Below are 16226 nucleotides of genomic sequence, written 5' to 3'. Positions count from 1 at the left end.
GAAATGTTTCTGTACCCTTCCCCATATTTGTGCCTTGAGACTTGAGCTTGGTTTGTGGTCTGACATGAACTGTCAACTGTGGGACCGTTTATGTGGACAGGTGTGTGTTTCCAAAGCATGTCCAATGAACTGAATGTACCCCAGGTGGACTCCAGTTAAGCTGTCGAAACATCTCAAGCATGATCAGTGGAAACAGGATGCACCTGAGCTCAATTTTGAGCTTCATGGCAAAGGCTGTGAATACTTACATTTGTACTCATATGTTTACAGACAGAATTTTTGATGTTTTTGGCATTTTTCAGAGAATATGAATGATACCACAAAACTTTTTTTCCACTCATGGTTAGTGGCTGTGTGAAGCCATTTATTGTCAAACAACTGTGTTTACACTCTTTAAATCATAATGGCAACAGAAACTAACCAAATCCCCTGATCAAAAGTTGACATAACCTGGTGATTTTGGCCTGATAACATGCACACAAGTTTACACAAACAGGTTTGAATGGTTACAAAAGGTGACCATCCTCACCTGTGATCTGGTTTCTTGCAATCAGTGTGTGTGTATAAAAGGTCAGTGAGTTTCTGACAGACCCTTGCGTCTTTCATCCGGTGCTGCACTGATGTTTCTTATTTCTGAGTCATAGGGAAAGCAAAAGAATTGTCAAAGAAAATGTAGTCGAACTGTATAAAACAGAGAAGGGATATAAAAATATAACCAAGGGACTGAGAATGCCAATCAGCAGTGTTCAAACTCTAAGAAATGGAACATGAGGTATGCTGTTGGACCCAAACCACGGTCAGGTAGACCAACAAAAATTTCAGCAAAAACTGTCAGGAAAATTGTTTGGGATGCAAAGAAAAACCTCAGCTGAAATACAGGACTCTCTAAAAAAAAGTGATGTGGCTGTTTCAAGATGCACAATAAGGAGGTACTTGAAGAAAAATGGTCTGCATGGTGGAATTGCCAGAAGAAAGCCATTACTACATTTGTGTAGTAATGGCTTTGTAATGGTATCCCACTTACAATATGCCTAACAGCACAGAGAACAAAGTTATTTGGAGTGATGAGACCACAATTGAACTTTTTGGCCACAACCATATGTTACATTTGTAGAGGAGTCAACAAGGCTTATGATTAAAAGGTACACTCTTCCTGCTGAGAAGCATGGAGGTGGATCGCTGATGTTTTGGGTATGTGTGAGCTAAAAAAGGCACAAGAAACTTGGTCAGAATTGATGGCAGGATTAATGATGTTATCAGAAAATACTGGAGGAAAATTTTAACTCATCAGCCCCAAAGCTGCGCATGGGATGTACTTGGGCATTTCAACATGACAACAATCCAAAATACAAGGCCAAGTCGATCTGTCATTGGCTACAGCAGAATAAAATGAAGGTTCTGGAGTGGCTATCTCAGTCTCCTGATCTCAATATTATTGAGCCACTGGGGAGATCTCAAATATGCAGTTTATGCAAGACCGCCCAAGAATTTACAGGAACTGGAGGCTTTTTGCCCAGAAGAATGGGCAGCTTTACCATCAGAGAAGATAAAGAGCCACGTCCACAACTACCACAAAAGACTCCATGCTGTCATTGATGCTAAAGGGGTCAATACACTGTATTAACAACTGGAGTATGTGAACTTTTGTTCCCGGTCATTTGGGTAGTTTCTGTTGTCATTATGATTTAAAAAGAGTAAACACTTTGACAATAAATGGCTTCACACAACCACTAACCATGAATGGAAATAAAGTTTTGTGTTATCATTCATATTCTCTAAAAAAAATGGCCCCAAAAAATAAATACATAAATAATCCAAAATTCTACAAGGATATGTCATATTTTGAGCACAACTGTGGGTACATGTGATTTCTAAGTTGTTTTATTTTTAATAAATTTGCACAAAAACAAATAAAAAAATATTTTCACATTGTCATTATGGGGTATTGTGTGTAGAATTTTGAGGGAAAAAAATAATTTCATCCTTTTTGGAAAAAGGCTGCAAAAAAAAAAGAAAAAAAAATTGGAAAGAGTGAAGCACTATGAATACTTTCCAGATGCACTGCATGCCAGTAATATTTAGCTTGAACAAGGATGATCTGCACCAGAAGTTTTGTGGAGAAAAATGCTCTGTAGTGATTATATACAGCCCCACAACAAATAGTGTTGCATCAACTTTATCATAGTACATATAATTTAATACATATAATTTTAATTAACGATAGAGTTGATTGAGCTGTAGTTGAAGTGAGATTGTGTGTAACCACTATAAAGTTTTGCAAATATTACTGTGTGCCAATTCAATGTTGACTATTCCCAAACATACCTGCATACAACATCAATGTAAGAAATGTTGATGCTGGCTGTCACTACTTCTGTCTCAACTTTATTGTGCTTCTTAACTGTACATTTTCAAGAGCAATAGGTTGTTAGTAAGACAAATGCCCTGAATCTTAGTTTGTGTGATGACAAAAATGCCAACTTTTTGTGTGTGTCTTAAATGTATCACAGCATCCCAGATGTGCCGTCTTATCAAAGTGAATGTAAAGCCTAAATATCAGACCTGTTCTTTCCAATCTATAGAATTTGTGGACATATACTAGTATGGATATATCAAAAGCAATGCTTTTTTTAAGCTATTGACTGTTGCTGCCTGATTTTCTGCTTTGCATCAAACTAAATAATCTCCAGGTTGACCTCTTTTCTCTTGATTTTGTAGATGAAAAAGCATGACTAGTTATGGCAGACTGGGCTAAATGTTACAATCTTGATCAAAACATGTTAAAATTCTTTGTAATGTTATTGACTTGTGTTTTAAAAGTTAAGGTATGATGACACTTTTCTTACACTGACAGTATTATTTATGATTATTACACAGCATGTTGTATTTATCAATGAATCTGTGATCATTGTTGTGATGATAAATGACTCGTGGTTAAAAAAGCTTTCTACTCTTGTTCTTTATATTGTAACATGTTTACACAGTAGATGTCACAATACCACTTTATCATGACTATATGTTGCTGGTTTCCCAGTCTTAAAACAATTTATGTGTTAATAAATACATTTGTCTGGAAGTACTTTGTTAATGTAGTCATTTAACAGACATCAACTGGCTGATGACCCAGATGCATACTTACACATGACTCTTGCCCAAATGGACACTTTTACAACAACCTACAATTGCACTTTGTACTTGATTTTGAATTTGATTTTGTTTTGCATGTTTGATGACTGTTTGTACTTCATCTGGTCTCTCTTACTCTTAGAATAGCCTAAGCAGTGGCTCACCCCTCTGAGTCTGGTCTACTTGAGCTTTCTTCCTCAAAAAACACCAGAGGAAGTTTTTCCTTACTGCTGTTGCCTGTGTGCTTGCTCGGGGGTGTTGATGAGGTTTGACCTTACCCATGTGAAGCGCCTTGGGGCAACTTATTTGCCGATTTGGCATGATATAAATAAATTGAACTCAAACTGAGTCAAATATTCTTCTTTACTAAAGGAAAACACGCCTACACTATAAACAAAAAAGAGCCAAACAACATGAACATGTTAATTTTTTTTTTAACTCCATCATGAATACAGGAGATGTCAATGTTTAGAAGCAGCAGCACAAAATAACACACAAGTGTACCATATAGCCAAGTGGGGACAAAATGAAACTTAAATATAAAACACATGACAATATAAAGCTTCACAAGCTCAAAAACCCAATTTTGTTTGTCCATTGTGGATTTCAGTGTTGAACAGGTGTAGAGACACATGCTGAGGAAAATTTGTAACATATGTAACGTGTGCAGTGTAGCAGGGAACACAGCTAAACCTTGAGCACCGCACTCGTAGAGCACAAACCTCCAGCAACATTGCAGTAGTTTCCAATTCCACAAGTTTTTACTTTGGAAAAAAAATTCAAGGTCAAAGTTGTCAGGCCTATGTATTTAGTTCATGCATTTAAATCTTTTTTTTTTTTTTTTTTTGTGGTGTTATCAGTTTTTTCAAACTTCTGTTTCTGATTTCTTTTTCAGATAATTTTCACAGAGCAGGCATAAAATTTGAACCTCCATCCAATTTTTGGTGGTGTAGGCAAATCCATAACAGAAAAATCAGAGTGCTTGAGGCACTTTTGATTGACATATAATGTAAAATGTACACCAAATGGCTTTTTCAATATTAAATTTAAATGGCCACAATATCTGTTATCTGGACTAGACCCAGATCAAACTTTGTCAGTCAACAAATGATACTATCCTACATAATATGTACATAATATCAAATAAGAAAGAATTATGAGCTTTTTTGATAGTTAAGAATAATAATAAATCATTTCAATGTTAAAGATGGGGATCTTTTAAATTTTTCAAGATTTTTCCTGACTTTGACCTAGAAAATTGAATCTGTTCTTGCCTATCAGGATATGAATCCTTTGTTTAAAAAAAAAAATCATAATCACATATGAAATATATATGTTCCACAAACAAACAGGGGTGAAAACAACTTGATTGGTGGAGGTAATAATGGTGTTATATGTTAAAAGAAGCAGTGTAAGCTGTTTTTTAAGCATTACATACATATTATTGCACATAAGGTCAGGTCAGGTCTGGGGGCGTGCACTGGTGGTGCATGTTACCACATCCACACCATAACGCTCTTCTTAACTGGATGGCAACCACCCAGACAGACAAGTGGTCCATCCCCACCCACCTCTACAATGTCACCATTCATCTGCCGCAGCCATGTGAAATGTGGGCGTCAAGCTGGAGTCCTCAGCACTGAGGCACGTGAATGCTGGATTATGCAGAGAAACTGTAGAGAAACTATGAGTTTGAATCTAGCTGACATTACCTCACAATGCAAGTGATACTCCTCATGTCAGTCTTGACACAAAGTCGTTTCAGTGGTATCCAAGGATCCGCTAAAAGACATCCAGTTGTCGCCTTAGGTCAGTGTCACATCATACAGTAAGACAGGAAACTAAACCCTAAAGACAGTCATTCTCCTGCAGAGGCACCATGCTCCTGGAAAGTATTCACAGTGCTTCACTATTTCTACATTTTGGTATGTTACAGTCTTATTCCAAAAAGGGTGAAATTTATTTATTTATTTTTGTCAAAATTCTACACACAATCCCCATAATGACAATGTGAAAAAGTTTTTTCTTTTTTACATTTTTGCAAATTTATTTAAAAAACAAACTAAGAAACCATATGTATATAAATATTAACAGCCTTTGCCATGAAGCTCAAAATTGAGCTCAGGTGCCTTGTTTCAGCCCTGTGACAGACTGGTGTCCTGTCTTTCACACCCTATGACTGCTAGAATAGGCTCCAGCCCCCACTCCCCCATGACCCTAAATTAGAGTATGTAATTGAAGATTTGTGTGTGTGTATCCTGTTTCCACTGATCATCCTTGAGATGTTTGTACAGCTTAAATGGAGTCCACCTGGGGTAAACACAGTTGATTGGACATGATTTGGAAAGGTACACACCTGTCTACATATAAGGTCCTACAGTTGACGGTGCATGTCAGCGTACAAACCAAGCATGAAGTCAAAGGAATTCTCTGATTGGGCAGAAGGGCCTTAATCACGGAAGTGACCAAGAACCTGATGGTCACTCTTTCAGAGCTCCAGCATTCCTCTGTGGAGAGAGGAGAACCTTCTAGAAGGACAACCATCTGCAGCAATCCACCAATCAGGCCTGTATGGGAGAGTGGCCAGATGGAAGCCACTCCTCAGTAAAAGGCACATGAGCAGCCCACCTGGAGTTTACCAAAAGGTACCTGAAGGGGTTTCAGACCATGAGAGACAAAATTCTCTGGTCTGATGAGACAAAGATTGAACTCTTTGGTGTGAATGCCAGGTGTTATGTTTGGAGGAAACCAGTCACCATCCCTACAGTGAAGCATGGTGGTGGCAGCATCATGCTGTGGGGATGTTTTTCAGTGGCAGGAACTGGGAGGCAAGTCAGGATTGAAGGAACGATGAATGCAGCAATGTGCAGAGACATCCTGGATGAAAACCTGCTCCACAGCACTCTTGAATGGCCCAGCCAGAGCCCTGACCTGAATCAATCAATCAATCAATCAACTTTTTTCTTATATAGCACCAAATCACAACAAACAGTTGCCCCAAGGCGCTCCATATTGTAAGGCAAGGCCATACAATAATTATGAAAAACCCCAACGGTCAAAACGACCCCCTATGAGCAAGCACTTGGCAACAGTGGGAAGGAAAAACTCCCTTTTAACAGGAAGAAACCTCCAGCAGAACCAGGCTCAGGGAGGGGCAGCCTTCTGCTGAGACTGGTTGGGGCTGAGGGAAAAAACCAGGAAAAAGACATGCCGTGAAGGGGGGCAGAGATCGATCACTAATGATTAAATGCAGAGTGATGCATACGGAGCAAAAAGAGAAAGAAACAGTGCATCATGGGAACCCCCCCACAATCTACGTCTAAAGCAGCATAACCAAGGGATGGTCCAGGGTCACCCGATCCAGCCCTAACTATAAGCCTTAGCGAAAAGGAAAGTTTTAAGCCTAATCTTAAAAGTAGAGAGGGTATCTGTCTCCCTGATCTGAATTGGGAGCTGGTTCCACAGGAGAGGAGCCTGAAAGCTGAAGGCTCTGCCTCCCATTCTACTCTTACAAACCCTAGGAACTACAAGTAAGCCCGTAGTCTGAGAACGAAGCGCTCTAATGGGGTAATATGGTACTACGAGGTCCCTAAGATAAAATGGGACCTGATTATTCAAAACCTTATAAGTAAGAAGAAGAATTTTAAATTCTATTCTAGAATTAACAGGAAGCCAATGAAGAGAGGCCAACACGGGTGAGATATGCTCTCTCCTGCTAGTCCCCGTCAATACTCTAGCTGCAGCATTCTGAACCAACTGAAGGCTTTTTAGGGAACTTTTAGGACAACCTGATAATAATGAATTACAATAGTCCAGCCTAGAGGAAATAAATGCATGAATTAGTTTTTCAGCATCACTCTGAGACAAGACCTTTCTGATTTTAGAGATATTGCGTAAATGCAAAAAGGCAGTCCTACATATTTGTTTGATATGCGCTTTGAATGACATATCCTGATCAAAAATGACTCCAAGATTTCTCACAGTATTACTAAAGATCAGGGAAATGCCATCCAGAGTAACGATCTGGTTAGACACCATGCTTCTAAGATTTGTGGGGCCAAGTACAATAACTTCAGTTTTATCTGAGTTTAAAAGCAGGAAATTAGAGGTCATCCATGTCTTTATGTCTGTAAGACAATCCTGCAGTTTAGCTAATTGGTGTGTATCCTCTGGCTTCATGGATAGATAAAGCTGGGTATCATCTGCGTAACAATGAAAATTTAAGCAATACCGTCTAATAATACTGCCTAAGGGAAGCATGTATAAAGTGAATAAAATTGGTCCTAGCACAGAACCTTGTGGAACTCCATAATTAACTTTAGTCTGTGAAGAAGATTCCCCATTTACATGAACAAACTGTAATCTATTAGACAAATATGATTCAAACCACCGCAGCGCAGTGCCTTTAATACCTATGACATGCTCTAATCTCTGTAATAAAATGTTATGGTCAACAGTATCAAAAGCAGCACTGAGGTCCAACAGAACAAGCACAGAGATAAGTCCACTGTCCAAAGCCATAAGAAGATCATTTGTAACCTTCACTAATGCTGTTTCTGTACTATGATGAATTCTAAAACCTGACTGAAACTCTTCAAATAGACCATTCCTCTGCAGGTGATCAGTTAACTGTTTTACAACTACCCTCTCAAGAATCTTTGAGAGAAAAGGAAGGTTGGAAATTGGCCTATAATTAGCTAAGATAGCTGGGTCAAGTGATGGCTTTTTAAGTAATGGTTTAATTACTGCCACCTTAAAGGCCTGTGGTACATAACCAACTAACAAAGATAAATTGATCATATTTAAGATTGAAGCATTAAATAATGGTAGGACTTCCTTGAACAGCCTGGCAGGAATGGGGTCCAATAAACATGCCGATGGTTTGGACGAAGCAACCAATGAAAATAACTCAGCCAGAACAACCGGAGAGAAAGAGTCTAACCAAATACCGGCATCACTGAAAGCAGCCAAAGATAACGATACATCTTTGGGATGGTTATGAGTAATTTTTTCTCTAATAGTCAAAATTTTGTTAGCAAAGAAAGTCATGAAGTCATTACTAGTTAAAGTTAATGGAATACTCAGCTCAATAGAGCTCTGACTCTTTGTCAGCCTAGCTACAGTGCTGAAAAGAAACCTGAGGTTATTCTTATTTTCTTCAATTAGTGATGAGTAGAAAGATGTCCTAGCTTTACGGAGGGCTTTTTTATAGAGCAACAAACTCTTTTTCCAGGCTAAGTGAAGATCTTCTAAATTAGTGAGACGCCATTTCCTCTCCAACTTACGGGTTATCTGCTTTAAGCTACGAGTTTGTGAGTTATACCACGGAGTCAGACACTTCTGATTTAAAGCTCTCTTTTTCAGAGGAGCTACAGCATCCAAAGTTGTCTTCAAAGAGGATGTAAAACTATTGACGAGATACTCTAACTCCCTTACAGAGTTTAGGTAGCTACTCTGCTCTGTGTTGGTATATGACATTAGAGAACATAACGAAGGAATCATATCCTTAAACCTAGTTACAGCGCTTTCTGAAAGACTTCTAGTGTAATGAAACTTATTCCCCACTGCAATCCAAACGAACATCTCTGTAGAGATGTGAAAATGTCTGTGCACCGACACTCCCCATCCAACCTGATGGAGCTTGAGAGGTGCTGCAAAGAGGAATGGACAAAACTGCCCAAAGATTGGTGCACCAAGCTTGTGGCATCATATTCAAGAAGACTTGAGGTTGTAATTGCTGCCAAAGGTACATCAACAAAGTACTGAGAATAGAGCATGCGATTTCTTAGTTTTTTATTTTTAATAAATTTGGGAAAAAAAAAAAAAAAAAAACTTTTTTCATGTCATAATGGGATGTTGTGAGTAAAATTTTGAGGGGGAAAAAAAAAATCCCTATTTTGGAATAAGGCTGTAACATTACAAAAAGATGATGCGCTGCGAATACTTTCCGGGTGCACTGTATAAGCATCACCAAACACCTCTGTCCAGAGACCTCATGACCTCAGAAGCTTGCCCCACGTGTCTCGGTCTCAAAGGCTGAAGTCCCAGAAACATGAATGTGAGTTTTTCAAAACAACCCACTGTTACTGAAATCTCTACAGCTACATTTTTTATTTACTTAAAATTTGATGGTTGGCATCAAATTTTCCCCAGACAAAAGAAGACAAAGAACCAGCTGCTATGAAGCCACACACACACACACACACACACACACACACACACACACACACACACACACACACACACACACACACACACACACACACACACACACACACACACACACACACACACACACACACGAGGGTCAGTATCAGCATCAAAATCATGCAGCCATAATTTAGTGTTGCTCCTGCATCCCTTCAGGGGACTTCAAGGCAAGTCTGAAATGAGCAAACTGGCAGGAACGAGTGTGCCCTCGCTCAAGGACAGCGCTCTGACAAGGGCGTTTCTGAAACATTCACAGCCACTGTCAGCCACCGAGGGAGGGAGCGGCTGTGAAAACAGAGCTGCTCAACTAACTGTAAGGGACAGTACAGCCCTGAGACACACACACTTTTATTAAACTCATAAATCACGATGCCGACACACACCATCTACAGGAGGAGACGTCTCAGTGGGAAGGTTAGTGAAATAAAAGAGCTATGGAGACACGTGACATTTGAACAAAAACAAAATCATACACTCTGACAAGTGATCCTCACAAACAATAACTGCAGATTTTCATTTTTTTTCCCCCAGAAAAAAAAAAAAAAAAAAATGTGTTCACTGCCTTAACATTTAAAAGTTACAGGCGGTACAATTAAAGTATTCTGTAACCATTCGTCCTCGCTGTGTAATGGTTTTGGTTTGTGTGAATTCAAAATTGTCATTGAACATTAAGATTGCCGTGACCTCTGAAGTTAATGGTGTGAGAACAATGTAATATTTACAATGAGGGGGGAAAAAAATCATTAAAATTAGGAAAAACATAAAAAAAAAAAAAAAAATCAAACAAAAAACATTACCAACATACAAGCCAAACTCTGCCATTTATTATTTACCTCACCAAAGGCTATGGAGGCCGATAGGGGCCACAACACCTCCAAGCTAAGACACCAGCAAAAAACAAATGTGTCAATTCAACACCAGGTAGTAGATTTAAAATAAAACCATGCAAACACAGAGAAGATGAACATAACCGGCAGCACGTGTAAAACTTTCTCGGCTGCAAATTCACACGATGCACCCAAACACTTTGCAAAGCTTCACAATGCAACAGGAATACAACACAAACGAAAGTTTCTGCCTGAAGGACTTCAACTTTAACATTGCACTCTCTTTATATTACCGTTACCTGGTCAGCGGAGCTCAGTAAGTTTATTTTATTGATTACATTACACTTAAGATAGCTTTTCACATTATTTTATTAATGTAGTGAAGAGAAGAAGTCAGGTCAAGTCCTTTTGGCAGATGTGTTGCACTTCCGTTGTGTTATGAACCTCTGCAAAGCCTTTGTGCTGTAAGAATTTGCAGCAGACGTCAAATTAAATTGTTGCACATGCTATAGGTTGTGTTTATGTCCTCCCATGTTAGCAAACACTTTTTAATTGGCCAGGTTTTTTTATGCACCTACCCACTGTTGTGGTGATGCTGGTACTTTTGTATTTGTAAATGTCTTCTGTGGTTGCGAGTGTCATCTTAATGTTGAAGTGTTGAGGTCCTATGGGCCATTGTAAACATTCAATTTCTGCCTCATTTTGCCTGTGGACAAGATAACTTGCAAATTTATGGACTGATGATAAAAATGTTATTAATAGCCAGAGATTTTAGTACAAGGATTTGATTTAGAGATAATCTGGTACACACTTATGTTTAACATTTATTCTGTTTATTTAGGTTTTACTTTAACGTTAAGCCATTTTTTGCTATGGCATAGATATACTGTAAATAGTCTTTCAGTTTTTCACTTTTACGATAAAAGCAATTTTTCAAACAATACTCAACACTCACATTCATCTATACAGTACTGTGCAAAAGTTTTAGGAACACTGGAATTTTGGTAAGTTTAGATTATTTTCCCCTTCATCACTGTCAACAGAAAATCAAATGTAAATTTCCAAACCTTTCTATTCCAGGATAAATCTCAACATAAGATTTGTATTCTACTTCATAAAATAAACCAATTTTCATGTTACAGATCTCATACAGTAGTGTTCAGAATAATAGTTGTGCTATGTGACTAAAAAGATTAATCCAGGTTTTGAGTATATTTCTTATTGTTACATGGGAAACAAGGCACCAGTAGATTCTCACAAATCCAACAAGACCAAGCATTCATGATATGCACACTCTTAAGGCTATGAAATTGGGCTATTAGTAAAAAAAAAAAAGTAGAAAAGGGGGTGTTCACAATAATAGTAGCATCTGCTGTTGACGCTACAAACTCAAAACTATTATCTTCAAACTGCTTTTTTAGCAATCCTGTGAATCACTAAACTAGTATTTAGTTGTATAACCACAGTTTTTCATGATTTCTTCACATCTGCGAGGCATTAATTTTGCTGGTTTGGAACCAAGATTTTGCTGGTTTACTCGTGTGCTTGGGGTCAATGTCTTGTTGAAACACCCATTTCAAGGGCATGTCCTCTTCAGCATAAGGCAACATGACCTCTTCAAGTATTTTGACATATTCACACTGATCCATGATACCTGGTATGCGATATATAGGCCCAACACCATAGTAGGAGAAACATGCCCATGTCATGATGCTTGCTCCACCATGCTTCACTGTCTTCACTGTGAACTGTGGCTTTAATTCAGAGTTTGGCGGTTGTCTCACAAACTGTCTGCGGCCCTTGGACCCAAAAAGAACAATTTTACTCTCATCAGTCCACAGAATATTCCTTCATTTCTCTTTAAGCCAGTTGATGTGTTCTTTGGCAAATTGTAACCTCTTCTGCACGTCTTTTATTTAACAGAGGGACTTCGCGGGGGATTCTTGCAAATAAATTAGCTTCACACAGGCGTCTTCTGTCACAGCACTCACAGGTAACTCCAGACTGTCTGATCATCCTGGAGCTGATCAATGGGTGAGCCTTTGCCATTCTGGTTATTCTATCCATTTTGATGGTTGTTTTCCGTTTTATTCCACGTGTCTGTTTGTTTTTTTGTCCATTTTAAAGCATTGGAGATCATTGTAGATGAACAGCCTATAATTTTTTGCACCTGCATATAAGTTTTCCCCTCTCCAATCAACTTTTTACTCAAACTATGCTGTTCTTCTGAACAATGTCTTGAACGTCCCACTGTCCTCAGGCTTTCAAAGAGAAAAGCATGTTCAACAGGTGCTGGCTTCATCCTTAAATAGAGGACACCTGATTCACACCTGTTTGTTCCACAAAACTGACGAACTCAATGACTGAATGCCACACTACTATTATTGTGACACCCCCTTTTCTACTATTCCCCCCCCCCCCCCCATAGCCCTTAAGAGTGTCCATATCATGAATGCTTGGTCTTGTTGGATTTGTGAGAATCTACTGAATCTATTGGTACCTTGTTTCCCATGTAACAATAGGAAATATACTCAAAACCTGGATTAATCTTTTTAGTCACATAGTACTATTATTCTGAACACTACTGTATATAGGATTTCTTTGTAGGTGACCACCCAGGCCACAACCACGCAGTAACAGTTCCTGATAATCACTGAGTAATAAATATAAAAAACCTGATTAAAGCCATATTGGTACCCAATCTCTGATAAATCACAGGAGACCAAATAAAGTTTTGTCACCTCAATTTTTTGCAGAGCACTGTGTTTATAAATGCAGTACTACAATTTTACATTATTTTTTCTCTTTTCTTGTGACACTTGATGGAAAATGTCCATGCAGAATTGCCTTTAGTGAATACATTTATACTTTAAATTTCAACAACACTGACTCTGAATGGAGACATTTCTTTGTGGGTTTGTAAGAAATATTAAATATTACAACAATTCAAAATTTCTTACACAAAATAACAGCACTGTACAGATATATTTTCCTTTTAGCTCACAAGCATCTGGCTGAAATCTAATGTAAACAGAGCCAAAGAGGAACTGCAGACAGACGGTAACATCCCCAAATATGCTTCATGTAATGCTCACAGGTACTGAAAAATACTATGAGCCTTAATAGTGCAAGTGTAAACGCAGTTAGGTCCAATAATATGGTAATATCAATATAGGCCAGATATTATCAGCAATATGGAGAACAATAGTATAATATTAACATATTAAATATTAGCATCAAACACATCAGTGCATCCACTTTAGGTTAATGTCTGACTTTTCATGGTTAGTATATGAAAATTTACATTTTTACACAGTGACCACACAGCCGTATGCAGTACTAACATCGACTTACTGCTAGATTTGGAAAATTAATATTCCAAAACACCACCTGTTTTACAGTGTGTCATGTTTATTTATTTTTTTTTTCTTGACTGAAGTGTTTGCCTCACTTCTTTTCAGATACGGAATCATAAATACTGGACATTAAACCAAGACTGTTAAGTGAAGAAGCAGGTCGACGATGGCAGCCAATCAGGGTTGCTGTTGCATAATCTAATCCTGCTGAATGTTATCAGCCTTTATACTGCACCTTTTTTTTAAGCACTGTCACCTCACTCGGCTAACACATGAGCAACAGCAGCAAATTTTTACATTTTGACTTTTTGATGGACTTTCCGACTGCAGGATTATTTACAATCGATATCACTCATCAGTAACCTGTCACACAGTCACGACGTCTGTGTTAGCCTGTGTGTATGTCTAGGATAAGTACAGCACTGCCATCCAAATCCGAAGTGCACACTCCAGGTTTGTGGCACCACCTTCACAAGCCTTTTGGTCAGAAGATTTTTCAGTAAAACCAAACCACAGCTGAACTGATAACGTCAACTAAGTTAAATAAGGCACTGCCAACAGTCTTCCAAAACAAGACCATAAAATCTGTTATATTAAAAGTGATCTAGTGTAGGTACACATGATGAGGTGTGCGTGTTATACGGAGGGGAGGAAAAAGAAAAAAAACAAAACAACTTAGCATGGTGTTTTCCAGGCACCACTGTGAAACAATGCTTTGAATAGGATCAACTGCAATTAATATAGGTTTTAATTTTTGTTGGCACATTTGAGCTTTTTGTTTCCGATTAGCAACAGAATCCACTGAATAATTTCTATATTTAGGCATAAAGGAAAAGATCATCTCTACATTACAAAGTGTTAGAAATCAGATTTTCTTCCTAACGCAGACTAATATTATCATGCATTGAATCAATGCCTTCAAGTAATGATGAATTAGATCAAAGTCCCCAGCAGACGTGAACCTGCCCTCCTGCTGCCTGCTAATAATGTATGATTTTTAAATTCCAGTTGGAATGTTTTACATGGTTGAGTGTTTATTTTTCATTGTACATCTGTAGTGAAAGAAGTCACATACCTGCTTATTACAGGCTAACATTCACTAACCCTGAAGCTTTTGTGTGGAAATTGCACAGTAAAACAAATCCAGAGGCCTGATGGCTACTGGAACTACTTTATACCGTCCGTTTGCTACCGTATCAGCTGCGGGTATGGTGTCTGAGAGAAGGTAAATTTCAAATCTGCATTTAAGCGGCTGATAAACTTAAGGAGTCAGGAAGGAGTTAAAGTGAAAATCCATTTTTTCACAGTTGACCTAAAAGTGTCAAAGGTTCTGCCTGAATAAAAGTGCCAAATCCATTCGCCAGTAGAATGGGGTGTGTAGTGATCACCTGTCATCTTCAAACTGTTTGAGACTCCTACTAAAAATAATCCACAGTTGGTTTGCAAAACCTATTACAGTGAACCTTGATAAGGTAATGAATGTATCTGCAGGTACATATGCAGCTTCCAGAGAAAAGGGCAGCGACATCTGTGCCACAGCACACCTTCTCATTAAACTGAAAATTAACCATCAACACCTAAAGCAAAAATACTGCAGCTTTTCTGCACCTGTTTTAAACTCGGCACTAAAAGTGAACCTTCCTGGCTGGTCACCAGTCTCCTAAATCCATCTAACAACAACAAAAACAAAAATCTCCAAACATAAGCTGAGCTAATGGGAGCTAAAGTGCCCCCTAGCACATTTATATAGATCCATATAAACACGTATAAACAAGTATTCCCCCCAAGTCGAGATGCCATGCTGTTAGTGTGTTAGCTGCTTGTTTTGTCAAAACTTCAGTAGCTCTACATTAAATTAATGTATTGTTTAAATTAAAAAAAAAATTCAGGGCAGGAAGTGGACTGAATGAGAGCCAGTTTGTCTGGAGTGCTGTTGCTGTTCAGTTGTTGGATCCCAAAGAAACTGATGCTTCTGCTGTTTTTTCCACTTTTTCAAACCGGGTTGAGGGGGAACCGGAGTGTGAGCTTTCATCCCTCCTCTGCAGTGACATTCAGCTTCGGACATCAAGATGCACCTACAAGAAGTGTAGATATTTCTGCTGAGCCAGAGGAAATGACAGGGTGATGTTTCTGCCCCGTCACAGGCTGCTGTCCTGATTGGGCTCAGGGGCCAGCTTCCTGTGTCGTGGGGAGGTGGAGGAAGACACTTTGGTTGGGGAGGGGGAGGCAGTGGCAGAGGAATCGCTGCCTCCCCCTTCAGAGCCAGTAGACGTGGAGGGGAGGGAGGAGAGCTGGGGCACAGGAGGAGCCTTCTTCCTCCCCAGAAAGCCTCCTTCAAGTACCCCCCTCTTCCTCACACTTCCCTCTGCCTTCACTCCTTCTCCTCCAGAGCCCACACCCTCTCCGTCTTCTGGCTGCGGGTGCACTTTTCGCCGAACGTCACCTCCAGCAATCAGGGTGTCAGGAAGCTGCCGGTGAGATTCTTGACCAGACGTTTTCGCTGCGCTGACATTAGCGCTATAGCTTGTAGCAGGGGTTCGGCAAACCCAGAGCTCCACGGCCGAGGCTCTCCTTTTGCTGTCCTCAGGGCCAAAGTCACAGAGTGAATGGCGGATACTGGAGGTCACAGTGGGGCCTTGGACACACGTCTCCTCTGCGTTTTCGAGGGAACATCGTGTCAGGTTAAAGCTCTGAAAGTCTCTGTGAA

The 16226-nt window shown here is 39.2% G+C and overlaps 1 protein-coding gene across 1 annotated transcript in view; it reads right to left on the bottom strand.

Moving 5' to 3' along the window:
* Positions 1 to 13011: 13011 nt before the first annotated feature.
* kctd3 (potassium channel tetramerization domain containing 3) overlaps positions 13012 to 16226 on the bottom strand; it is an 82032-nt gene continuing 78817 nt past the window's right edge. Inside the window, exon 19 of the mRNA XM_034188027.1 lies at positions 13012 to 16219. Coding sequence (XP_034043918.1) covers positions 15658 to 16219 — 562 coding nt within the window. The 3' untranslated portion in view covers positions 13012 to 15657. The remainder of the gene's footprint in view (positions 16220 to 16226) is intronic.

The sequence above is a fragment of the Thalassophryne amazonica genome, chromosome 2 (genome assembly GCF_902500255.1).
Source record: "Thalassophryne amazonica chromosome 2, fThaAma1.1, whole genome shotgun sequence".
In the NCBI taxonomy this organism is placed as follows: domain Eukaryota; kingdom Metazoa; phylum Chordata; class Actinopteri; order Batrachoidiformes; family Batrachoididae; genus Thalassophryne; species Thalassophryne amazonica.
Note: the sequence above shows the minus strand (reverse complement) of the source record. Positions and strands in the feature narration are given on the sequence as shown.